This window comes from Podarcis vaucheri (assembly GCF_965113315.1).
Source record: "Podarcis vaucheri genome assembly, chromosome: 13".
NCBI classification, from domain to species: Eukaryota; Metazoa; Chordata; class Lepidosauria; order Squamata; family Lacertidae; genus Podarcis; species Podarcis vaucheri.
In genome coordinates this window covers 45853067-45878783 of record NC_138751.1, presented here as the reverse complement: position 1 = coordinate 45878783, position 25717 = coordinate 45853067, and the positions used below count along the sequence as shown (strand labels likewise).

General features: G+C 47.5%; 1 protein-coding gene across 1 annotated transcript; it reads right to left on the bottom strand.

Annotated features, from left to right (window-relative positions):
- Window positions 1-1453: 1453 nt before the first annotated feature.
- On the bottom strand, window positions 1454-24474 carry EREG (epiregulin). Its single transcript, XM_082195126.1, has 5 exons — window positions 24204-24474; window positions 10137-10223; window positions 9275-9398; window positions 7464-7613; window positions 1454-1933 (listed from the first exon to the last, which is right to left on the bottom strand). Exons 1-5 carry the CDS (start codon window positions 24457-24459, stop codon window positions 1840-1842), a joined length of 711 nt encoding a protein of 236 aa, XP_082051252.1. The 5' UTR covers window positions 24460-24474; the 3' UTR covers window positions 1454-1839.
- Between the last annotated feature and the right edge of the window lie 1243 nt (window positions 24475-25717).

Sequence of the window (25717 nt, the reverse complement as noted above, 5' to 3'; positions counted from 1 at the left end):
GCCCCCGAGTGGTGACCCCCGGGGGAGTGCTTAGTTGATGTGCATCAGCAGGGCTCCCCCTGCTCATGTTAACCCTTCCCATCCTCTCAGGCAGACAGCCTGAAGCCGGATAGTTGATTAGGACCAATGCCTAAGCCAATACCGCTCATCACCAATAACCAATAAAGTTGTGGCCAATTTGAGCCCATTAACCTTAATTATCGTGTCTCGTGTCTTTATTTCTACTGGTGGGAGGCGGGAACTCGCCACGCAACCCTGCCTGCTCAGTCCTATTGAGTGAAGAGCTGCTTATTCCCAGGTTAACTGGGTTTAGGATTTGCAGATTTATGCCTGATTCAATTCAATGGGGCTTATCTCAGATGCACAGGGCAAAGGATTGCAAGGTGTGTCACGTATAAGAATATAAGGGGCCGGATGATAGGGAACAGTCTCTCTTGTTTGACTCCCTTAATGCCTGGGCCTCCATAATTTGGTTCTCTTCCTACCCACCCAGTCACTGTTTCAGTGTTTCCATAGGGAGGAAAAACTTTTCTACCGTATCATCTCTCTCCACTCTCCCCACGTAGCCTCTTCAATTCCCATGACTTTCAGCACCAGCAATATGCACATGCAGTCTGACCTCTTTGCCCCAGAACTCCCTCCCTCTGGTCCTTCTGCTTGGATGGCGGCTAACAGATTGAGGTTGAATCCTGACAAGACAGAAGTACTGTTTTGGGGGGACAGGAGGCGGGCGGGTATGGAGGACTCCCTGGTCCTGAATGGGGTAACTGTGCCACTGAAGGACCAGGTGCGCAGCCTGGGAGTCATTCTGGACTCACAGCTGTCCATGGAGGCGCAGGTCAATTCTGTGTCCAGGGCAGCTGTTTATCAGCTCCATCTGGTACACAGGCTGAGACCCTACCTGCCCACAGACTGTCTCGCCAGAGTGGTGCATGCTCTAGTTATCTCCCGCTTGAACTACTGCAATGTGCTCTACCTGGGGCTACCTTTTAAGGTGACCCGGAAACTACAACTAATCCAGAATGCGGCAGCTAGACTGGTGACTGGGAGCGACCACCAAGACCACATAACACCGGTCTTGAAAGACCTACATTGGCTCCCAGTACGTTTCCGAGCACAATTCAAAGTGCTGGTGCTGACCTTTAAAGCCCTAAATATAAATATAAGTTGTGGCCTATCTCAACCCTATACCAATGTCCTGAGTCTTATTCCTGACTGGCCCCTCACCAGGCTGCGAGCATCATGCGCCTGGGAATGTGAACGCATGCTCTAACATCGAGGGCTGGGCCTTCCTCCTCCTTCTTGCAGTAGTGCATTGAAGAGGAAGCTTGGCGGGGAGCAAGATGTCTTCCAAGGAAACCTCTCTGCCATTATTGGTTGAGAAAACCAGGCCTGCTTTCAAGGAAGCCCAGATTTGCCTGAACCAGAGTGTAAGAACCACGGCACGAGTCAGTTAGAATGAATGGAAAGATTTAATCCTCAAACGAGTGTAGAGTTTCTTCAAGCGAACAGGATAGACATGAAAAAAATTATGTCTTTCCAAAGTGGGTCACATACAAGCAGTGAGAAGATTACATTCTTTAATATATTATATATAAGTATTTACACACAAAGGAGCGCAAGACATCATGGCGTTACATTATCAAACATTGCACAGAAATAAGATAAAAAAATACAATACCAATAAAAACATTATTCATATATATAAAAAAACGGAGTTTTTGACCTGCACGTGTATTTTGATCCGCATCATTTTGAAATTTTGCTTTGGAACATAAATATTATTAATAAAATATTTAATAATAATATTAAATAAATGCCTTCTGGGATTCCCTGGATTCAGACATGAAGCAGCTTATTGTCTTTTTCGGTCTCTGTAGAAACTTCTTTATAGTTACTGCTTGCAGCAAGTCTCCTGCTTTTGTTCTGGTACCTGCGAAGATTAACGGAGAAAGGAACATCTTTAGAAAGTCAAAATACACTACAGGCAACCGGCTCCACCATGAAGTCCACTGAAATTATTGTTCTTCCAAGGCATCTTCCTTCAAGGCGCATCTGCCCAGTGTCCCAGTCCACAGGCCTTCTGACTTAATTTGGAGACACTGGAGCACGCAATATTTGCTGCCATTGTTGACACAAATACACACAAACACACACACACACACACACACACACACACACACACACAGGCTTGTTCACACCTCTGCTTGTTCTGTGCTTGGAAAGGAAGTGTCAGAGAGGTTTTTTGTTTGTCTCATGCTTCTGAGGCATGGGGTTGAGAGTTATTTTGTTTGCCCTACCACTTTCCCCAGGGAAAACCCCCTGCTTACTGCTGAATTGGAACAACTGATTGACTTTGTTCTGATCCAGAAAACAGAGGGTTATCCTGAGGGAAAGTGGCAGAAAGTGTATATTAGTGCCCTCCCCCTGTGGCAGATTTCCCAGTAGTGATGTATGGAAGTGAGAGCTGGATCATAAAGAAGGCTGATTGCTGAAGAATGGATGCTTTTGAATTCTAGTGCTGGAGGAGACTCTTGAGAGTCCCATGGACTGCAAGAAGATCAAACCTATCCATTCTTAAGGAAATCAGCCCTGAGTGCTCACTAGAAGGACAGATCCTGAATCTAAGGCTCCAATACTTTGGCCACCTCATGAGAAGAGAAGACTCCCTGGAAAAGACCCTGATGTTGGGAAAGATTGAGGGCACAAGGAGAAGGGGACAACAGAGGACGAGATGGTTGGACAGTGTTCTCGAAGCTACCAGCATGAGTTTGACCAAACTGCGGGAGGCAGTGGAAGACAGGAGTGCCTGGCGTGCTCTGGTCCATGGGGTCTCGAAGAGTCGGACACGACTAAATGACTAAACAACAACCCAGGGCAGAGTGGCGTGCCTGGGGGTGGGGCTAGCCACCCACGGGAGCAGGAAGAGCGTCCCAGGGGGGCAGCGATGTCATCCCTCCTCAGGGATGACACCCAGGGCAGGCCGCACTTACAGGACCCCCTTCCTCCGCCAGTGCTCCCCCCTTCTGCCCATGGTTATGAAGGTGCACTGCCAGTGTGCAAGGTTTCCTTGGGTGCAATGCTTTAACTGAATATATATATATATATATATATATATATATATATATATATATATATGCAGGTTTTGGTGTCTTCCCGTGTAAGAGTCGGGGTGTCTGTGCGACGTTTCGACGAGGTCTCACTCGTCATCTTCAGGCTGGTGCTTTCGGCTTCTTGTTACTGGAACAGAGCAGAGTCTGGTGTTTGAGTTCCTATAAATACTGTTGAGGGGTGTGGTGTATAGCCTCCAACGTTCTGGGCAAAGAGGAAGTTCCTAGATTAGTGTGCCTTTTCTTCTTTTGTTCCTTAATTACTTGAGGGATATCTTGGGTGATTTCATGAGTGATATTCAGAATATCACTGGGTGGGTCATTAAGTGTAGATTAGTTGCTAAAGCTTTCGTGTCTTGACCTCTTGAGCTTGTGAAGAGTTTTTCTGAGAAGATGGCTGTGCTGCATTTAGTTGTGCTCTGGCTTGGCTTCGTGTATAGGGGCGAGCTATGGTTTTGTGCCTTGTGCCAGCCAGATCTGTGTAGGGATTGCAGGGGGGTGCAGCATCCGGAGGTGCCACTATAGTTTGGCTACTGGATGGAGTCTGTAATATGTCTGTGGAGAGGGTCTGGGTTTGGGTCTGGTGTGGTTGATTGGTGACGGCGTTCTGTGTGCCTCTGGTTCTGGTGTCGGTTTTTGTGGGGAGGGCTAATTTCCAGATGTCTGGCAGGCGGGACGTGTCGTCACGCTTGTTCATGTTGTGAGGGTGTTTCTCTATCTCGATGGCTTCCATGATTATTCTCTTGTGGTGATGTTCCATGTTAAAGAGCAATTTGGAATCTGCAAAATTAATTTCATGTCCTGTTTCTTTCATGTGTTGGAAAAGAGAGGAAGTTTTTTCTTCTTTTTTGACGGCATTCTTGTGTTCTGCGATACGTGCATTTATTCGTCTGTTTGTTTGTCCAATGTACGTGGCTGGGCAGACTTTGCAGGGTATTTCATAGACCCCTTGGTTTTCCAGCTGGATTTTGTCTTTTGGGTTTCTGAGGATATTGGCTATTTTTTGGTTGGTGCAGAAGGCTGTTTTGATATTGTGTTTATGGAGGATTTTGCTGATTTTGTCTGTAGTGCCCTTGATATAAGGAAGGAGGGCCATGCCATTGTTTTCTTCTGTGTCTTGGTTTTTGGGGGGTGTTTCTTTTTGGATTAGCTTCGTAACCCTGTTTTTCTGGTATCCATTGGCGATTAACACATTTGAGAGATTCTGTAACTCAGTTGTCAAGTGGTCTTTGTCAGCCAGGCGTTTGGTTCTGGAGATGAGAGTCTTGGCTACGGAGTTTATTTGTGCAGGGTGGTGGTGTGATTGTGCATGTAAGTAGCGGTTGGTGTGTGTTTTTTTCCGGTAGATAGTGTGAATAATCATGGAAGCCATCGAGATAGAGAAACACCCTCACAACATGAACAAGCGTGACGACACGTCCCGCCTGCCAGACATCTGGAAATTAGCCCTCCCCACAAAAACCGACACCAGAACCAGAGGCACACAGAACGCCGTCACCAATCAACCACACCAGACCCAAACCCAGACCCTCTCCACAGACATATTACAGACTCCATCCAGTAGCCAAACTATAGTGGCACCTCCGGATGCTGCACCCCCCTGCAATCCCTACACAGATCTGGCTGGCACAAGGCACAAAACCATAGCTCGCCCCTATACACGAAGCCAAGCCAGAGCACAACTAAATGCAGCACAGCCATCTTCTCAGAAAAACTCTTCACAAGCTCAAGAGGTCAAGACACGAAAGCTTTAGCAACTAATCTACACTTAATGACCCACCCAGTGATATTCTGAATATCACTCATGAAATCACCCAAGATATCCCTCAAGTAATTAAGGAACAAAAGAAGAAAAGGCACACTAATCTAGGAACTTCCTCTTTGCCCAGAACGTTGGAGGCTATACACCACACCCCTCAACAGTATTTATAGGAACTCAAACACCAGACTCTGCTCTGTTCCAGTAACAAGAAGCCGAAAGCACCAGCCTGAAGATGACGAGTGAGACCTCGTCGAAACGTCGCACAGACACCCCGACTCTTACACGGGAAGACACCCGAAGACACCAAAACCTGCATTCCTGTACCCGTGAAAATCTATGAAAGCAAATATATATATATATATATATATATATATATATATATATATATGCATTCTTCTTAATGGCACCTTTCAAAAATAGAGAGGTGCCGGAAACCAGCAGCCCACATAACACACACACACAAAATCCAGAAGTCATCTATTAAGTAATGGGCAGCCACAAACCTAAGAGCACCATTCAGCTTGCGAGATAAGATCATTTGGACTCCCAAAATCGGGTGGGGAATTCAAATGGAGGAAATGTCACAAACATCCTCAGGGGAATTTTTACTACGGCCGAGTGCTGTTGAAACACTAGGTATCGAAGTGCCAACTTGTAATTGGTTCCCCGCCCCCCCTTGTTATTTAAACTGACTTTGCTCCAGTGCCTTTAAGGGCCTCTTGACATGCAGAGACTGAGCAGCTGAACTTTCCCCCATAATCTTATCTACATAACAGGAAAGGTTTCGCCTCCTTAGTTTCTGCAGGTTGCCCTGCTGTTAAAGAGGCAGGACTGACTGTCAGGACTGAGACGAAAACATCAGTTCAAGTGCTCAGCTGGTTATGTTTCAAAAGTGCAGAGATGGGCGCATGTCTATCGGTTGTTTTCCCACTAAGAAGAAGAAGAAGAAGAAGGATTTGGATTTGATAACCTGCTTTATCACTACCCAAAGGAGTATCAAAGTGGCTAACATTCTCCTTTCCCTTCCTCCCCCACAACAAACACTCTGTGAGGTGAGTGAGGCTGAGAGACTTCAGAGAAGTGTGACTGGCCCAAGGTCACCCAGCAGCTGCATGTGGAGGAGCGGGGAAGTGAACCTGGTTCACCAGATTACGAGTCCACCGCTCTTAACCACTACACCACACTGACTAAGGGTAACGGCACATATTACAGAGCAACGAACCCAGCTTTGCCGTGATTTGTACACTCCACACAAAGCTACTGTTAACTCCCGGCTCCCAAACAAGTATTGTCGGCATCTGTCTGTCTTGAGAGAGGGTGGCTTCGGGGCTCAAGTCAAACCGCTGTGTTGGCAGCAGCAAAGTTATCTCCCCAAGGTGTAAGCCTGGGCAGTGTGGTATGGAGGTCCTGGCCTGCCCAGACAACAAGACCTCCCCTCTCAGCCTCACCAATGTGCTCCAAAGGAAAGCAGAGCAATACGTTTGGCACCGGCTTGGCTGCAGGAATTGCCTTTTCTTCTCCCGAAGATATCCCACAAGGCAGTGGAGGTTTAGGATCAGAGTTTTCCTTCTCCTAGATGGGCTGCCTTCCCAGCCTCATCTGCCCCTCCTATCAAGTGTGCCTATTACAATATACATGTTTGCTGCCTTCACGTTAAAGATATACAATTCAAAGTGTTGGTGCTGACCTTTAAAGCCCTAAACGGCCTCGGTCCTGTATACCTGAAGGAGCGTCTCTGCCCCCATCATTCTGCCCGGACCCTGAAGTCCAGGGCCGAGGGCCTTCTGGCGGTTCCTTCACTGCGAGAAGCCAAGTTACAGGGAACCAGGCAGAGGGCCTTCTTGGTAGTGGCACCCGCCCTGTGGAACGCCCTCCCACCAGATGTCAAAGAGAAAAACTACTACCAGACTTTTAGAAGACATCTGAAGGCAGCCCTGTTTAGGGAAGCTTTTAATGTTTGATGCATTGCTGTATATTAATATTGTGTTGGAAGCTGCCCAGAGTGGCTGGGGAAACCCAGCCAGATGGGCGGGGTATAAATAAATTATTATTATTATTATTATTATTATTATTATTATTATTATTATTATGTGTTTACCAATGTAGTGTTCCCCTGATACAGTGGTACCTCGGGTTTTCGGACGTCTCTGTTGCTGAACGTTTCGGTTTTCGAACGCCGGAAACCCAGAAGTAAATACTTCCGTTTTCAAACGCGCCTCAGAAGTCAAACGGCTTCCGCTGCGTGTATCTGTTGTTTTTCACAATTTCCTCTATTTGCGGACCGCCCTTTGTGCCTCGGTTTTCGAATGTTTCGGAAGTCGAATGTTCTTCCGGAACAGATTACGTTCAAAAACTGAGGTGCCACTGTAGTGTGAACCACAAGTCTTGGCAGCCTCTCCCCAGCACAGCCAATGGTCAGGAATGATGGGAAGTACAACCGCAATTGTATCCTCGAAAGATCTCCTGCCAAATGTCCCAAAGGCCTAGCAATTGCAACACAGCCTAGCTCCGAGTACGTTTGTACTCACAGCTCCGGAATGCCTACCTACAACCGAGAAAAAACAGAGCAGGCGAAGCAGGGGGAGGCTTACCATCTGTAGAAGTAGTAGATAACCACTGCAGCGGTGATGACGAAAAACAGAACCAGAAGAATAGTGAGCGCCAGGTATTCATTGCTCAGGGGCTGCTGGCTTGTCAAAGTGGAATGACCACACCGGTCGCCGTAATAACCATCTTCACAGCTGTGGGGCGCAAGGAAGAGAAGGAGAGAGACCATATCAGACCTGTTGTGTATTTGGGTTCTCAAACACAGGTTGCAAGCTGGAGAAGCCCCAGAACAGGAGACGCTACCCTGGTTGCTCCCCCGGAACTCCGGTTCCTTAAATTGTCACCCAGGTGCATGTTTACACCTGCTTGCACCAAACCCAGTTGAAGCTGGTTTGTGGGTGAAAGGGTGTTAGGGAAACTGATGTGCCTTGGAGCATGTTTCGTTTTGTTTCACAAGAAATGGTAGTCCTAACTGGGACGTTGTGGTCAGTGCTATTTTTCTGGAAAGAGAGGTGCCAGAACTCGCTGGAACTCGCCTTGTTCTCTTATACAGTGGTACCTCGGGTTAAGAACTTAATTCATTCTGGAGGTCTGTTCTTAACCTGAGGTACCACTTTAGCTAATGGGGCCTCCCGTTGCCGCCACGCAATTTCTGTTCTCATCCTGAAGCAAAGTTCTTAACCCGAGGTACTATTTCTGGGTTAGCGGAGTCTGTAACCTGAAGCATCTGTAACCTGAAGTGTCTGTAACCCGAGGTACTACTGTAATGGCAATGGTGCTCACCTGAGAGGTGCCAGAACTGATTTCAAACTTGAAAAAAAGCCCTGGTTGTGGTTATCTCTGTACCACAATACGAGGTGGACATTTCCCCCTGTCTTAAATGCTTTGTCACTGTGATGCGTGCATGTGAAAAGCTAAGATTAGAAGAAAATCTAACGTAATGTTTGCTTTACACCCTACAAATCAAGATAGAACTTCACAGGTTAAAACAAGCACAATCTTGTTCTTTTAAAAGCCAGAAATTAGAACAGATTGACCCTCAAAATCAGTGTTTCCCAAACTTGGGTGTCTAGCTGCTTTTGGAATACAGTTCCTATCATCCCTGACCACTGGTCTTACTAGCTAGGGATGATAGGAGCTGTAGTCCAAAAACAGCTGGAGATCTAGGTTTGGGAAACACTGATCTAAATGAAGGTGGGGAGAGTAGCGCTCAAACACTGAAATAATGTGTGCAGGATTAATAACATAATAATGCGAGAAGAGTCTTCTGGATTTTGCTTCTGACAGTGGAGGTAGAACATAGGAGTCATCTAGTTAGATCTGGTCAGCAACTTGAGGTGGAGTGATGGCAACCATGAAATAGTTCAGTGCCAGCTTCAGTCATCTGTCCTGCTGCATCAGTGAAATGGGCATATTCCCCCCATAGGAAGTTCGTCTGCCTTCAGCCAACGAAAAGGAGGGCCAATGCCAGCACAGAACTCATAGGCCCCACCCAACCTGTGCTTCGAACAGCAACCTGATCCGTGAAACTTAAGCAGGTGAAACTTTCCCTTGGGATGAGATGAGCAAAACATTGTCTCATTCGTTTCTGAGAGCCAAGCTGCTGCTATGGATGCAAGAGTGGGGCCAGAAGGAAGGAAAGAAAGAAAAACCACACTATTTCAGGGACGGGGAACCTGTGGCTTTCCAGATACCATAGAACTACAACTCCCAAGCATGGCCAGTCGGTCAGGGATGATGGGAATTATAGTCCCACCACCTAGAGGGTCACAGCTTTCTCAGCCCTGCTCTGGATCAAGCGCTATGCAAAAATCATGTGTTGTTTTATTGTCTTATCCTGCAGCATTCCACTTACGTGCACGATGGTGTACTCAAAGCCACGAGGTACTTGCAGTGCCCATTAATGCAGTAGTTTTTCAAGTCAGAGCCGCAATCTGTGGTCTTCACTTCAGCAACACGGGGACTGTGTACTGTTCGAACTATAAGAAAGAAAGAAAGAAAGAAAGAAAGAAAGAAAGAAAGAAAGAAAGAGAAAGAGAAAGAAAGGTGTCATTTTATTTGATGAAGGGGCGTCAGTGGTAACACATCTGCATTGCAAAGACCCTCCAAGTGTCCCTATTTTCCAGGGACAGTCCCAGATTTACAGAAGCCATCCCGATTCTTGATTTGATTCCAGAATGTCCCGCTTTTCCTTAAAAGGTAAAGATAAAGGGACCCTGACCATTAGGTCCAGTTGTGGGCGACTCTGGGGTTGCGGTGCTCATCTCGCTTTATTGGCTGACGGAACCAGCGTACAGCTTCTGGGTCATGTGGCCAGCATGACTAAGCCGCTTCTGGCGAACCAGAGCAGCGCACGGAAATGTCGTTTACCTTCCCGCCGTAACGGTACATATGTATCTACTTGCACTTTGAGGTGCTTTTGAACTGCTAGGTTGGCAGGAGCAGGGACCGAGCAAAGGGAGCTCACCCTGTTGTGGGGATTCAAACCGCCGACCGTCTGATCAGCAAGCCCTAGAATCTGTGGATTAGACCACAGCGCCACCCGCGTCCCTCGCTTTCCCTAGGACGTTCCTATTTCCATCAGGAAAATGTTGGAAGGTACGGAATAGGACGTCCCTATTCCAAACATTCATTTTAGCCAACCCAGTGGAGACAGAAACCTGCAGGCATTCTGAAAAAGTTTGATATTTCATTAAGTGTCAAAGAATCCAACTCACTCAGAACTGTCGTGCAGTTGCCTGTTTCATTCCTCCCGCATAACGGTGTCACAGTTGTCCCAAGAACGGCTTGAAATAGGTGGAAGCCTGAAGAGAAAGAATGTGTCGGGTTGAAACAAAGACACCAGGAGAGGGGTTTCTTGAATTCCCCCCCCCCCGTATTAAAACAAGAACAACAACAGCCATCATTTTACCTTGCAAGTGCTTATGCCATCTGGCTTCAGCCGAGAAAGGTGGCATACGGTAACTAGATCTTCCTTCAACCTGCCTTTAAAATACCACCGCTATACCCAACCCTGACTGAGAGCCGATTCACTCCTTGTGTTGCTTGCAGGGCATGCGTGTAGTGGAAGTGCAAAACAGAAACATCCCCCCAGCCCGTTCCAAGTCCGGCTGAAAACATTTTGCTGCCAGGGGCAGCACAGCAAATGCTCTCCACCACCCACAGTGCAAAATACCCACGGCTGGCCCAGTTAAAATGCCACAAGCGCTTAAAGATAAGAGTAAAAATAGCATTAAACTAAATTCAAAAGTAGCTATTTGCTGTCCAATCAGCTGCCCGAGGTGACTGTTTCAGCCTAATGGTAGGGTCGGCTCCATCTTTTTTGAGTCAGCACTCAGGAACCCAGAAAGCTATTGGTCCATCTAGCTCAGTGGTGGTGAAGAAGAAGAAGAAGAAGAAGAAGAAGAAGAAGAGGAGGAGGAGGAGGAGGAGGAGGAGCTTGGATTTGATATCCCGCTTTATCACTACCCAAAGGAGTCTCAAAGTTGCTAACATTCTCCTTTCCCTTCCTCCCCCACAACAAACACTCTGTGAGGTGAGTAGGGCTGAGAGACTTCAAAGAAGTGTGACTGGCCCAAGGTCACCCAGCAGCTGCATGTGGAGGAGCGGAGACGTGAACCCGGTTCACCAGATTACGAGTCTATCGCTCTTAACCACTATACCACACTGGCTATCAAACTTTTTTCAAAGGGAGCCAGATTTGATGAAGTGAAGAAGGCCCGTGAGGGCCGACCAAAGGGCCGACCAAAGTTGCTAACTTTTTTCAGGGTTGAAGTTGTTGAGGGTGTTTTTTAGGATTTTACCTCAGGAAATAAACTGACAGAGGCACCGGATTAAACCACCTGGCAGGCCAGATTAGGCCCCCGAAATGGACTTTGGACATGCCTGATCTAGTTCATTATCGTCCCTACTGACTGACAACATCCCTCCAACGTTTTAGGCAGGGGCATAGTTGTCAACTTACAGATTTGAAAATAAGGGACCAGCAGCCTCGAAAATAAGGGATCAGCAGCCAAAATAAGGGATTTCAGTCAACCAGCAGCCAAACGAAGCCTCGAGCGGTGGTTCCCACAGCACAGCAACCCGGCAAAGGGGATGCAGCAAGGAAAACCACCGTCACCTCTCCGCTGGGAAGCGCTGAGCAAAGGCGAGTCCCCAGGCAACGCGGCCGATTTGATCGGCACAAGGCATGCAAGCTCCACCCGCCAGTCGTTCTTAGACTCCTTATTGGGTGAGCAACACAGCCAAGCAACACAGTTGGAGCCTCCTCCCTCCTCCCTGGCCGGCAGGGAGGGAGGGAGAGGAGCTGCTTCCTTTGATACCTGGGAAATTTAAGGGACATCATCAATCTGGGACAGCAGCGGGAAACGGCGCTGGGATAAGGGAGTTTCCCGCCAAGTAAGGGACGGTTGACAGCTATGGGCAGGGGACCATTTCCAGCCCAACCTGAAGATGCCTGGGACCTTCTGTGTGAAAGGTGGAAGTGCTATTACCGAGCTATCACCCTGCCATCAGGATTACCTGGCGTGTGTCCGTTACACCTCCCCAGCGGCTTGCAAACATGCATTTCCATTTCAGACTTGTTTGCTGCACCCAAGTTGCTTGGGCATCCCTGTCCCGTAAAGTGGGACCCGCCATTGAAAAACATACTTGACATGTATCATCATTAATGCTGATTATATAATGGGACTTTGTGTAGCAGAATATTTTTGATCACCATCACTCCTAGGTTGGGAATACACTTCTTGTTTTTCACATAATTTACAGTGGTACCTCGCAAGACGAAAAACGCGCAAGACGAAAGAGTTTTCCGTTTTTTGAGTCATTCCGCAAGACGAATTTCCCTATGGGCTTGCTTCGCAAGACGAAACATCTTGCAAGTTCTTGCGAGTTTGTTTCCTTTTTCTTAAAGCCACTAAGCCGCTAATAGCCGATAAGCCGCTAATAGCCGTGCTTCACAAGACGAAAAAACCGCAAGACAAAGAGACTCGCGGAACGGATTAATTTCGTCTTGCGAGGCACCACTGTATATTGATAACTGGATGGATGGATGGATGGATAGATGGATAGATGATGGATAGATAGATAGATAGATAGATAGATATAGATGGTGGATGGACGGATAGATAGATAGATGATATAAATAATAATAACAACAAACAACAACAACAACAACAACAGTAATAATAATTATTTATACCCCGCCCTCCCCAGCCAAGGCCGGGCTCAGGGCGGCTAACAAAAAATAATAAAAACAAATTAAATGAATACAACTTAGAAACAAGATTAAAGTACATTAAAATATTGAAAAATTTAAATATTAAAATGCAGCCTCATCACAGGAGGAGAAAGGAAAAAGAAAAAAGAAAGAGGGGGAGGGGGAGGGAATCAAATTGGCTCCAAGCCAAAGGCTAGGAGGAACAACTCTGTCTTACAGGCCCTGCGGAAAGAAATCAGATTCTGCAGGGCCCTGGTCTCATGAGACAGAGCGTTCCACCAGTGTTGAAAAGGCCCTGGCTCTGGTTGAGGCTAATCTGACTTCCTTAGGGCCCGGGACCACTAGGGTGTTGCTATTTATAGACCTTGAGGCTCTCCGTGGGGCATACCGGGAGAGGCGGTCCCATAGGTACGAGGGACCTAGGTACTTAGGGACCTAGATTGATGATAGATAGATATAGATAGATAGATAGATAGATAGATAGATGATAGATGATAGATAGATAGATAGATAGATAGATAGATAGATAGATGTCCTACAGGATACTTTAGCCATGTGAAAGAAGACCTGCAAGTTTACTTTTATGAAAGAAAAGTTTTGTTTGCATTCTTAAAGATTATATGAGCTGCACAGTAATTATTATTTTAAACTGTGAGTCAAAGCTGGCATGGTTCAAAAACCATGCAAGACGTAGCAGGGAGATTACACGGAGGCTGAAAAGCGAAGCAGAGGCAGCTGTTAAATGGACAGGGATCTTCCGAGGGAATCCGTGTAATCGCTGGAAACAGTGACTCAGCAGCTGGAATGCTTTTTTGCTGACTCAATGTGAGCCGCCACCCTGCAATTGAATGAGATACAGACACCACACAATACCAACAGTGGCTTGTGTGGGAGGCAATTCATTACAGGGTTACAAATGAGCGTTGCATAGAGTAATCCTTAGGGGACATAAGGGACGTTCAGGGACGCTGGTGTTGCAGGCAGATGTGCAATGTGAAATGTTTTAGGGTTGAGTGGAAATCCAGGGCACTGCTAGGTACTATATGTGGAAGACAGGCCCCTGGGGCAGATTTGCATATGCTAATTTCAAAATAATAAATTAATAAATAAAGACCTTTTCCTCTCCCCTCAAGCTTTGGGTTACTCTGTGAGAAAAGCAACTAACAAATATGATAAATACTTGTAATAAACATTAATTTCTATTTTTTTAAAAAAAAATGCAAGTTTTTTTTTTAGGCTGATTTTCAGAGGTGGGAAAACAAATTCTGGTTCTTGCTGTCAGGGCTTAAATTTGTTCTTAGGCCTTAATCTGCCTCGGAGCTCTCCTAATGTATAGGATAAAACCATACATTTTCATAATTGCCTCAGGGTAGGTGGCTGGAGTATCACCAATACCACAGCTTGTAGTGCCTCGGAGAAAAGAAAGAAAGAAAGAAAGAAAGAAAGAAAGAAAGAAAAGAAAGAAAGAAAGAAAGAAAGAATCGAGGCCTAATAATGCTTCTGAGAGAAACCAGGCCAAGGAGTCACACATTCATACATTTAAGAGTGCTTAAATTTCAAGGGTTCCTATTTCCCTCACATTGCTACAATTCTCAGAGTAATTTAACAATCAATTCCTCTCCATGGGGAACTCTGGGAATTGTAGCTTTCAGAGAGGAATAGGGGCCTCCTAACAATTCTCAGCATCCTTGACAAACTAGAACTCCCACAATTCTTTGGGGGGAAGCCATGACGGCCTAAAGTGGTGTCATAGTGCTTTAAACGCACAGCATGGTGCAAATGTGGCCACAGAAACTGAAGCTCATCCTGCTCGAATGACAAGTTCCTTCCTTGGGCAATTGCAACCAAGCAAGCAAGCAGTAAATAAAAACGCCCAACTCCAAGACTTTGCCGTACCCTCCATAACAGAGCCATCTTCCTAATTGCCAACTCCTTCCCCTGTACAGATAAAGTTATATTCATTGCAGAGCAGACAAGCTGTTCCTTTAATCAATTACCCATTGGGGAGTTTCACATGCTCTCGAGGGCCTCTCAAACAGATTAGCCCAAGAACCGAAGAAGGTGGGGCAATGTTTGCATTAATACGGCTGCCTGGGTCATTAAACAAATACTGTTATCTTCTCCTTCACAGGCGAGATGCTGCCTAGTTCATATTGCCTTACTGGAATGCTATGGTTATTGTCATTGCCGGGCTGGTGGAATGTTAGTGCGCAATGCACATTCCTGCTTTACAGGAAAGTTAGCATTGCTCTGCGTCGCAAGCCGCCTGCCCCAGAATGCAAGCCCGGTTCCTCACAGGTGGCCTGATGAAGGGAAAATATGCACCTCAAAAGGGATGGATTTTCCACTCTTGTCAAGATCCGGTGACACTCAAAGCCAAGTCTTTGGACAGAGGTTGCACGGAAAGGGCCTATGCGCTGGCTGGCTTAGTTCAAACCAGTGTGAGACATAGCTGTCAACTTACAGATTTGAAAATAAGGGACCAGCAGCCTCGAAAATAAGGGATCAGCAGCCAAAATAAGGGATTTTAGTCAACCAGCAGCCAAACTAAGCCTCAAGCGGTGGTTCCCACAGCACAGCAACCCGGCAAAGGGGATGCAGCAAGGAAAACCACCGTCACCTCTCCGCTGGGAAGCGCTGAGCAAAGGCGAGTCCCCAGGCAATGCGGCTGATTTGATCGGCATAAGGCATGCAAGCTCCACCCCCAGTCGTTCTTAGACTCCTTATTGGGTGAGCAACGCAGCCAAGCAACACAGTTGGAGCCTCCCTCCTCCCTGGCCGGCAGGGAGGGAGGGAGAGGAACTGCTTCCTTTGATACCCAGGAAATTTAAGGGACAGCAGCGGGACACAGCGCTGGGATAAGGGACTTTCCCGCCAAATAAGGGACGGTTGACAGCTATGGTGTGAAATTGGGCCTCATCCCATCACACTGCCCGCTCTCTTCAGGATCGCTAGATGACAGCAATCACCTCTCTACCCTACTCCATATGGCTCTCCATTTGTTGTTGGACTCTTGAATTCCCATCAGCCCTAGCCAGCGTCCCCAATAGTCAGGGATCATGGGAGCCCAGCAACATTGGTTCTCTCCCCCTGTCCTAAATAAACTGGAGCTTTCACAATATCTAGACCTGGCGTGCAATGTCACTCTGTTGCCTTTGTTCATAGCCCCCCCCATTTTTTTCTTGGGACTCTATCTCTTCGTCTGCTTCATCTTACCCCATTGCTTTCTCCCTCCCTTTTGTTCAGCCCTCATCTCTCCGTTTTTTATTCCTTTACACCTGAAGGAGCGTCTCCACCCCCATCGTTCTACCCGGACACTGAGGTCCAGCGCCGAGGGCCTTCTGGCGCTTCCCTCACTGCGAGAAGCCAAGTTACAGGGAACCAGGCAGAGGGCCTTCTCGGTAGTGGCGCCCTCCCTGTGGAACGCCCTCCCACCAGATGTCAAAGAGAAAAACAACTACCAGATTTTTAGAAGACATCTGAAAGCAGCCCTGTTTAGGGAAGCTTTTAGATGTATTGCGGTATTTTAATATTTTGTTGGAAGCCGTCCAGAGTGGCTGAGGAAGCCCAGCCAGATGGGTGGGGTATAAATAATAAATAAATAAATAAATAATAATAATAATAATAATAATAATAATAATAATAATAATAATTATTATAGCTTTTGAGAGCTCCTTCTCAACCAGATTTCTCTCCTTAACTTGCCACAAAAAGTTCCTCCTTCTGAGGGACCTGGGTTAGGTTTTAATCTCAACGAATGACTTTTCCTTCCCTCAGTTGCACGAAGACGACGGCTCTCCAATCGCTTTTGTTCGTTGAGAAGTTGGGGTGTTTGCGGGCAGCACACCAGCTCAAATACTCAGCAAACGAGGCTGCAGTGTGTCACAAGGCTAATGAAAGAACAGAGACTCTTATGCTAACAGCCTCCCATACACAACTTTCTTTGGACAGCGTGAGAGAGCGTTCCCTTGTGACTAAGCACCAGGTACGTTTTCAAGTAGTAATTGTGACCACAGAAGCCCATAATGGGTTGGACCCGTGACCGGTTTCATTTTAACAACATTTATATACTGCTTGATTGTAAGAAAACCTTTTCGGCGGTTTACAAGGGGCGATTACCAAGTCTGATTACCTACCACTGGGGACAGGTGAATTGGAGAAGTTTAGGGGTACTTTCATTTTGACTCAAGAAAATCACCATTTTATAGTTCAAATCGGGGGAAATAAATGTAGTAAATGGACAAAAGTACAAAGATTCACAAAATGCTTAGGGGTATGCGTACCCCTGCGTCCCCCCCAGAGAAAAGCACTGCTTATTACCATTTAGTCATGTGTGCACGAGCAATATTTGTGATGCAAATTTTACTCATAAACATTTGAACCAAGTCAGTAAAACTACTCTGGAGCAAGTGGCTGTCGAACTATAGCTGCTATCACATAATCGTTCCATTTATTTGTTCCATCCACGTCCTTCCCCACCTCCTAAAGCAGCCCAGTTCAGGAAGCAATAAAACAGTAAAAAACCACCTGAAAAACAGTTCCAATAGGGGTGCAGACTGGGAAAGATTATCTACCCAAAAGGCTTGTTGAAAGAGGATGTTCTTCAAACAACGGAGACTGCGCTTGAGGCTGAGCACGCAGGACATTAGCCATGATCCTTAGGTAGCCTATAACATCTTGAGAAATACTGCTGTTTGATGCGTATCCACGCCGAAACCAATTTCCATCCAATTCGAAAATGGAAGCTGAAGTGTGGCCATTTCAGAAAGCCATTGCACGCATGGCAGCCTTGTTGAATTTGAGTTTGACGCAGGGGAACGTGCATTGGGCGAAGACACCTGTGGCCTTCTGTGGTGTGACGATGCATAGCAGGGGAAACGGACCTTGCCGCATTTCAACCCACAAATGTGTACATAGCCTTAGAAAAGAACGTAAGCGGGTGCATTGCTCCTTCTTTCCTTTCTGCTCCCAACATAGCTGTCAACCGTCCCTTATTTGGTGGGAAAGTCCCTTATCCCAGCGTCGTGTCCCGCTGCTGTCCCTTACTGATGATGTCCCTTAAATTTCCCAAGTTTCAAAGGAAGCAGCTCCTCTCCCCCCCTCCCTGCTGGTCAGGGAAGAGAGAGGCTCCAGCTGTGTTGCTTGGCTGTGCTGCTCACCCAATAAGGAGTCTAAGAATGACTGGGGGGTGGAGCTTGCATGCCTTGTGCTGATCAAATTGGCTGTGTTGTCTGGGGACTCGCCTTTGCTCAGCACTTCCCAGCGGAGAGGTGATGGTGGTTTTCCTTGCTGCATCCCCTTTGCCGGGTTGCTGCGCTGTGGGAACCACCGCCTGAGCCTTCGTTTGGCTGCTGGCTGGGCTTTCTGCCTTTGGCTCGGAGGGGCTCAGAAGTTGAACATACCTGTGCTTGGAAAATCCCTTATTTTGGCTGCTGATCCCTTATTTTCAAGGCTGCTGGTCCCTTATTTTCAAATCTGTAAGCTGACAGCTATGGCTCCAACAACTGACGCCCGCCGTCATGTTTACACTTGCAAAGAATTGATCCAGGGTTGGCCAATGTGGTGCCCATGGGCACACAGGTGCCCACAGAGGACTTCCACTGGATCCACATCCCCACCACTTCTTTAGGTTTTAGGCTTGAAGAAAGCATTCTCTCATAACCAATCGAATAGACTGTGGTGCGTGATTGTGGGGTGTGTTAGCAAGTTTCTCTAGTTTGCAAAGGTTGGCGACCCTCGCGTTTCTCTCCTTGGCTGAAGCTTCTGAATGGGTTAAGAAAAAGCATGGCAGCTGAAGTTGTTTGGCAACAGAAGCCAGGAAATAGGATTTAATAGGCCAGAGGCTCACCCACTCTTTGCCAAGAGAGCTTGTTGCATGAGGAGAATGATACACCAAGCGTGGCAGCCCACATTTTATTTATTTACAGTATTTTCCACTATATAAGATGCACCAGACATAAGACGCACCTCGGTTTTGGAGGAGGAAAACAAGAAAAAAAATATTCTGAATCCCAGAAGCCAGAACAGCAAGAGGGATCGCTGCGCAGTGAAAGCAGCAATCCCTCTTGCTGTTCTGGCTTCTGGGATAGCTGCGCAGCCTGCCTTCGCTCCATAAGACGCACACACATTTCCCCTTACTTTTTAGGAGGGAAAAAGTGAGTCTTATAGAGCAAAAAATACAGTACTTGGTTATATCCTGGCTTTCCTTCAGGGAGCTCGAGATGGCATACTTGGTTCTCCCTCTCCCCATTTTCTCTTCACAACAACCCTGTGATGTATGTTAGGCTGAGAGGCCTTGACTGGCCCAGTGAGGTCACCCGGGAAGTTTAATGGCCGAGTGGAGACACCCTTGTATTTCCCTCCTTCCTGTATATATTTCGGCTCAGAGATTTGCTGCACAATGGCTGAAACACAAGGCAGCTGAGAATTAACTGGCCAGGCATTTTAAAAAAAAGGGGGAAGAAAAAAAAACAAAAACTGAGCAGCTCCTGTTGAAATGGACTTGGCAGATGAAGAAACACTTGCCCTGTAATTAGGAGGTGCAACCGAGTGGCTGAGTTTCCTTGAGAAAAGCTCAGAATCACTAGACAGAGGGTGGCTGGCAGTGCAACTCTGGGCAACACCTGAGCCACCAAACAACTCAATTAACAAATCCCCTGCCAAAAACAAAACGACAACAAAAAAACCAAAGAGGGAAGAGGTGTAGGCCTACCTATGAAATTTCTGTTCCTGACACATCACCACAACATCCAGCAGAACTGCAACTTCCCCGGCTGAGGTGACACCGAACTGCAGCCAGGTTGCAAAATTGGCTCTGAGCTTCTCTAGTGACGGACCGCGCAATCCCAGGGCATGATAAATCTGTTAGCTTTGCAGGTGCTCCCGGCAAATGTCAGAAACACCTTCATGCCACGGCTTGTTCGCAGCATTCTAGCACGGCCAAGAGCTGGCTATTCAAGGAGAGGCTGGCTCTGTTATTTATTTATTTTTCATGTCTTTATTGGGTTTTTCAAATTGCAATTTTACAGAGAGATATCAAACATAAATCGTTAAAACAAGGTTCCAAGGAATCTCCTGGATTTCCATCTTCCCCTTTGTGGGTCCTGTTATTTATCATTTCCTTCTGCATCTTTTATGATAGTCCAAATCTTTTACATCTCCATTGTGCCCAGAATTCACTCTTAAAGCGATATTCCAATCCAACTCACCGTTTTCACTGTTTACAATGGTCTTTAAGCTGAGTTATAAATTTTCCCCATTCCTTATTAACATTTTGGTCTTCCTGACGCTGGCTTTGTTATCGATGGACGTTAAAGGGCAGGGAGCAGGCAGGTTTGAACCACGTCGCGACGGGAACCCTGAACGCATCACTTCCTTTTCTCCCATATGAGATACAGTGGTACCTCGGGTTACATATGCTTCAGGTTACAGACTCCGCTAACCCTGAAATATTACCTCGGGTTAAGAACTTTGCTTCAGGATGAGAACAGGAACCATGCTCCGGCGATGTGGCAGCAGCAGGAGGCCCCATTAGCTAAAGTGGTGCTTCAGGTTAAGAACAGTTTCAGGTTAAGAACGGACCTCAGGAACGAATTAAGTACTTAACCCGAGGTACCACTGTAATGGTTGACATTCACCCCTATGGAGAAAAGGGGAGCGAGGGAGGATCAGTGCCATTTGCCACGGTGATGGAAAACCCGCCTTGCGCCATAAGCAGGTCGCAATGTGTCTTACTGGTCCCCACTTAGAGAAATCTCCCTAAGGCAGGGGTACCTGTCCGGAAACCAAGAGCACAGGCAGTTTCTGCATCTCCCATGAGTCCTTACTACAGAGAAGTCCCACCTTCCGGCTTGCACAACCCCTCATAAGTACAGGCACATTGCTAATCAGAGCTAACGACTATGGGCACGATCCGGCAGAAAGTTCTCTTGCACACACCCCTTTGAAATGAATGGGCACCGACCAAGGAATCGCATGTATTTAATAGGAATTCACGTGCATCACTGTTTCGCCAAACTGGTAGGCCATACAGCGGTTCCTGCAAGTATAGACAGATCTGGGAATTGGAATGCATGAACATTCAGCCGAGAGAGAATTCGATCTTCTACACTCCGTCAAACTTCCCCAAGAGCAGAACACCAAACTTTCAGAGAACGTGAATTGCATTGCAGAATTCAGATATATGAGGCGGACTCCAAACCCCCACCCCTTTGCTCCCCCCCTTTGCTTTATTTATTACTGGAATAATAAAGTTCGGGAGTCAGTTCAGCCTCACAACTTGCTGGGTGTAATTTAAGACTGGGTCATATATGCAGGCAGCTCCCCGTTTGCGCAGGGGTTGCGATCTGGGTCATTGCAGGCTTGCGTGAAATCAGAAACCCATTGAAAAAACCTGCAGACACCGCTGTCCACCCCCAGCCATCGTTCTGCCCTTGTAGTGATGTTTCAGTGACATCTTTATGTTGTTTCCAGGTCACTTACATGTTCTGCGTTCACTGTGCGCATGTGCGCACATATCGCTCGCCCGTAAAACAGGAGTTGTCTGTGTGTATGCATATTAGTGCTTGAGTTTGATTTTCTTTTGCATAGTTATTTAGCCTTTTTTCCCTGCATCTGTGGAGTCGGTTTTTGTTTTATTTCTTATTTTATCTATTAAATGCGTATGCAGCCCTTCACCCAAAGATCTCAGGGCTGTTCATAGCATTAAAAAATACAAGAGATAAACACAAACCAAAATACATAATAAAAACCAAACCGAAAAAACGTTGCTGTCAAATGAACTTTTGGGTTTTCTTTTCTTCTTTTTGCAAATGCGTGGCTTTCAAAGTACGTTTTAACGCTCTATGAACTCCTATTTCCCTAAAGTGTGCATGCACACGAAAGCTCATACCAATAACTAACTTAGTTGGTCTCTAAGGTGCTACTGGAAGGAATTATTTTATTTTATTTGTTTTGTTTTGTTTTGTTTCGACTACGGCAGACCAACACGGCTACCTACCTGTAACTAAATCTAACCAATTAAACATGCTAACCTGTGTCTTTCCGCTCACAAAGATTAATGCCGCTGTCAAAGATTAACACCACAGCAATCGTGACAAAGCAACCAAAGGTCTTCTACCTTTGGACCAAAATGATCGAGCCTATGAAATCGGTGTGATCTCAGCAAGTGAGATATTTAGAGTAGAAGCCGTGCAGCAAAGAACATTTGTTGGAACAGGAATGTCACCTTTGTCCAACTGTAAGGAACCAGTGACTTGACCCCTGATCAATTGGCACCCTGGATTTCTCTCTCCTGGGTGGCCTGGCAGCAAGGTTCTGTCCTCGCCGTCCTCTTTAAACCAGCTACCTCTTCCTCACCTCTGGGGCAGACCCACTGGGAATATTCTAGCAACAGGCTGAAATCCCTGTCCACACTTTGGGAGATTAGTCTTGTTGAAGGCAGTGGGATTTTGGAGTAAGCACACTTAGAGCATTAGGGATTTCTCTTAACAGTCTTCAGTACTGTTAGCGAGTGGGTTGTTTGTCCAGTTAAGCCATGTTCACCCCACCTTGGATGGTGTCACAACTCAAGGATGAGGTTTGCAGCTAGCAGGTGCTCTTTGGCCCAAGCATATTGCCACTTGGAGCTGTGGCTGACACAACCTGCCATCTCCAGGTTGCATTCCTGCCGCGCATTGTATGTGGGGCTGCCTTCGAAAACAGTCCCCTCAAAACCCCCCATGGAAACGGAGGGCAGCTGCAGGAGAATGTCGCTGCGCCATAACACAACAGTCATCGTGATACAGCGGCGTAGCGTGGGTTGTCAGCACCCGGGGCAAGGCAAGTAATTTGCGCCCCCTAACCCGGGGCAAGGCAAGTAATTTGCGCCCCCTAACCTGCCGCCGCTGCCAGCTTCTTCTTGCTGCTGCCTGGTCTGGTCTGGTGTGGTTCTCTCCCGCGCTCAGCGCTGCGCTGGGCGGCCGCTGCACTGTCCCTCCGCCAGATACTCCCTCGCTCTCTCTCCGCACCGCACGCCTGGCACCCACCCCCTCCACAGTGGGCGGTGACCCAGCGGCTTGGATCGGATTCCCACAGCCAGGACTGCAGTGAGAGAGAGTGAGTGAGCCAGGTAGGGGCAGAGAGCTGCGAGTGCAAGTGCCCCCCCCGATGTTGCGCCTGGTGCGGCCTGCTCCCCTGCACCCCCACGCTACGCCACTGTCGTGATAAAGCACAAGGGGGGGGACCTTTTCTGTCTGGAGGGCCGCAATCCCTTCAGAATAATCTCCCAAGGGCCACTCGCCTGTGGCGGGCAAAAGCGAGTTGAGCAATCACGGTAAGTTTCCCCTTGGGAATTGTAGGCAAACTTCGACACACACACAATCCTCTCTGTTCTCGGGATGAGCTAGAGGCACCACCAAAGTTCAAGGACATATTCCAGTCAGGCAAAAATGTTTGGAGGTGTGAAGCTGAGGCCAGTGAGGGGGTGTGTGGGACCTGGGTAGAGTTTCAAGGGCCAAACAGAAAGGCACTGAGGGCCGTGTTAATTCTGTCTTGTAATTCTGACCTGTCAGATTCTACTGTGTCCTCATCCACCTCACCCTTTATTCCCATGGGGGAGGGGGGAGTCCTACAGCGGATTGCAATCGTTCTGTTGGGGCTGCAGGGATACCAACTTGAATAAAATATTCAAGGCGCCCAGGTAAGCTCCACCCCACATAATTGATCACAAGACACAGCACACACACACACACACACCATTTGAATGGCAATGCCCATCAACTGAGGGGAAGGGCAGGGACTCCCTCAAATATTTTAGGGGTGTGTGTGAAGGGACCTTGGCCCATAGCTGTCAACTTTTCCCTTTTCTTGCGAGGAATCCTATTCGGAATAAGGGAATTTCCCTTAAAAAAGGGGAAACGTTGACAGCTATGCCTTGGCCCCCAGGAGTTGGCTCCCATGCCAAGCTGTGAGTTTCCCATGCTACCTGCTACAGAATTAAAACATGAGCCTTGCAGGATTAGGCCGGGGGCGCATCCTGCTTTCACAGCCGCCAGACAGATTTCCATTGAGAAGTATCTGCATTTTCCTTTAGCCAACCACTCTTGGATTTGTAAGATATGCAACCTGTCAGACGCAACCTGCCAATTTTCTTTTGTCGGGACTTGTGAGCCATGTCGAGAAAAAAAAGGACCGCGGGTAGAAATTCATCAGCAAAAACGTCTTTCTCTCTCTCCAACTCCCATCCCGCCCGCCCTCCACTGCGCTCTTTCGCCGTGATGAGAGAAGGGAAGCTTCACCTGCGGAATGACTCCTTTCACCCCACCCCACCCGACGCGGAAAAGCGAGGGCTTCCTCCTGCAAGCCGTCGAGAAAGCCAGCAGAGACGCGCAGCTCTCCGACTGAGCTCCCTTCCACGCCGAGCCCGTCGGGGAAACTGGGAGAAAACCGGACGGCCCGACGGCAGAGCCAGATCTCCTTCGACGGCGCGCCCCTTTGGGAAGGGAGAAGCCACCACCCCGCATTCTCCCTCTGCCTGCTAAACGGCGCAGCTTTGGAGCCAAACCAGGTCGGGAGCGCACAGACTTACCCAAAAGCAGAAGGGCGCCTTCGACGGTTTGGGAGCTGCAGCTGCTTGCCATTCTGCCGGAGTCTGTGGGTAGCGGGTTGCCGTCGGAAGGTGAAGGATGCGCGGGCGGCTGGGTCGTACGGGCAGGTGGCGCGGAGCTGCTGCGACCGTCCGAAGAGAGACCTCGCCTCCTTTCTTCCCGGCAGGCGTTCCCTCGGGTTTTTATACCTTTCCGCAGTGGGTGCGGACGCGCAGCGGAAGCTGGCCCCAGGCTCATTGCCTCTGAAATTTCCCCGGTGATGAAATCGGAGGCCGGAGGTGGGGGAGCCTCCGTCGCCTACCTGCCTGCCGCGTCTTTCTCGCCACCTGCCAGGGCGCAGCGGACAGAGAATTACGCGCGGCGCAGGGCGCGTTTGCTTCCAGAGGGAGGTTCTTAGGCGCGCGGGGAACCGCGAGAAGGAAGCAAGAACCTCTGCGGTAAAGCTTGCTGGACGGAAGTCGCTCGCGTTCCGCAGAACTACCCTTCTTTTCCCCCCTCAGAAATTTGATTTTACAAATATGAATTAATAAACATACCAATTATATCCATGTAGAGAGATTACTCTGAATCTCGGGACTTCCTCCCATCTCCTCCATGGGTCCTGTTGTCAACATTTCCAACTGCATATTATTTCGTAATCTATATTTTATGGCTCTCCATATTGTCCATAGTATTTGTTACATTGCAAGTGAGATTAAAATCCTGCTAATGTTCTCATTGGACCACAAAGAAGGCTGATCGCCGAAGAATGGATGCTTTTGAATTATGGTGCTGGAGGAGACTCTTGAGAGTCCCATGGACTGCAAGAAGATCAAACCCATCCATTCTGAAGGAAATCAGCCCTGAGTGTTCACTGGAAGGACAGATCCTGAAGCTGAGGCTCCAATACTTTGGCCACCTCATGCGAAGAGAAGACTCCCTGGAAAAGACCCTGATGTTGGGAAAGATGGAGGGCACAAGGAGAAGGGGACGAGAGGACGAGATGGTTGGACAGTGTTCTCGAAGCTACCAGCATGAGTTTGACCAAACTGCGGGAGGCAGTGGAAGACAGAAGTGCTTGGCGCGCTCTGGTCCAGGGGGTCACGAAGAGTCGGACACCACTAAACGACTAAACAACAACAAATGTTCTCATCTGCTTACAGTGGCCTTCTAAATAAATTATAAACTTTTCCCATTCTTTCTTGAATTTCTTGTCTTCTTGGTCTCTTGAGTTTTCTAGTCAGTTTTGCCATTTCAGCATTGTCTAACAGCTTAGTTTGCCATTCCTCTCTCTGGTAGGAACTCTTTATTCTTTCCATCTCTGGGCTAGTAGCATCCTTGCTGCTGTTGTCGCATACATGAAGAGTCTTTTCTGTTCCTTTGGGATGTCGGTACCTATAATTCCCAATAGAAAGGCTTCTGGTGTGTTTTTTTTACAAAATTTATTTTTTTTTAAAAATAAAGATTTTCTTGATTTACAAAAGTGTGTGCAACGTCTCTCTCTTGTATATCCCCC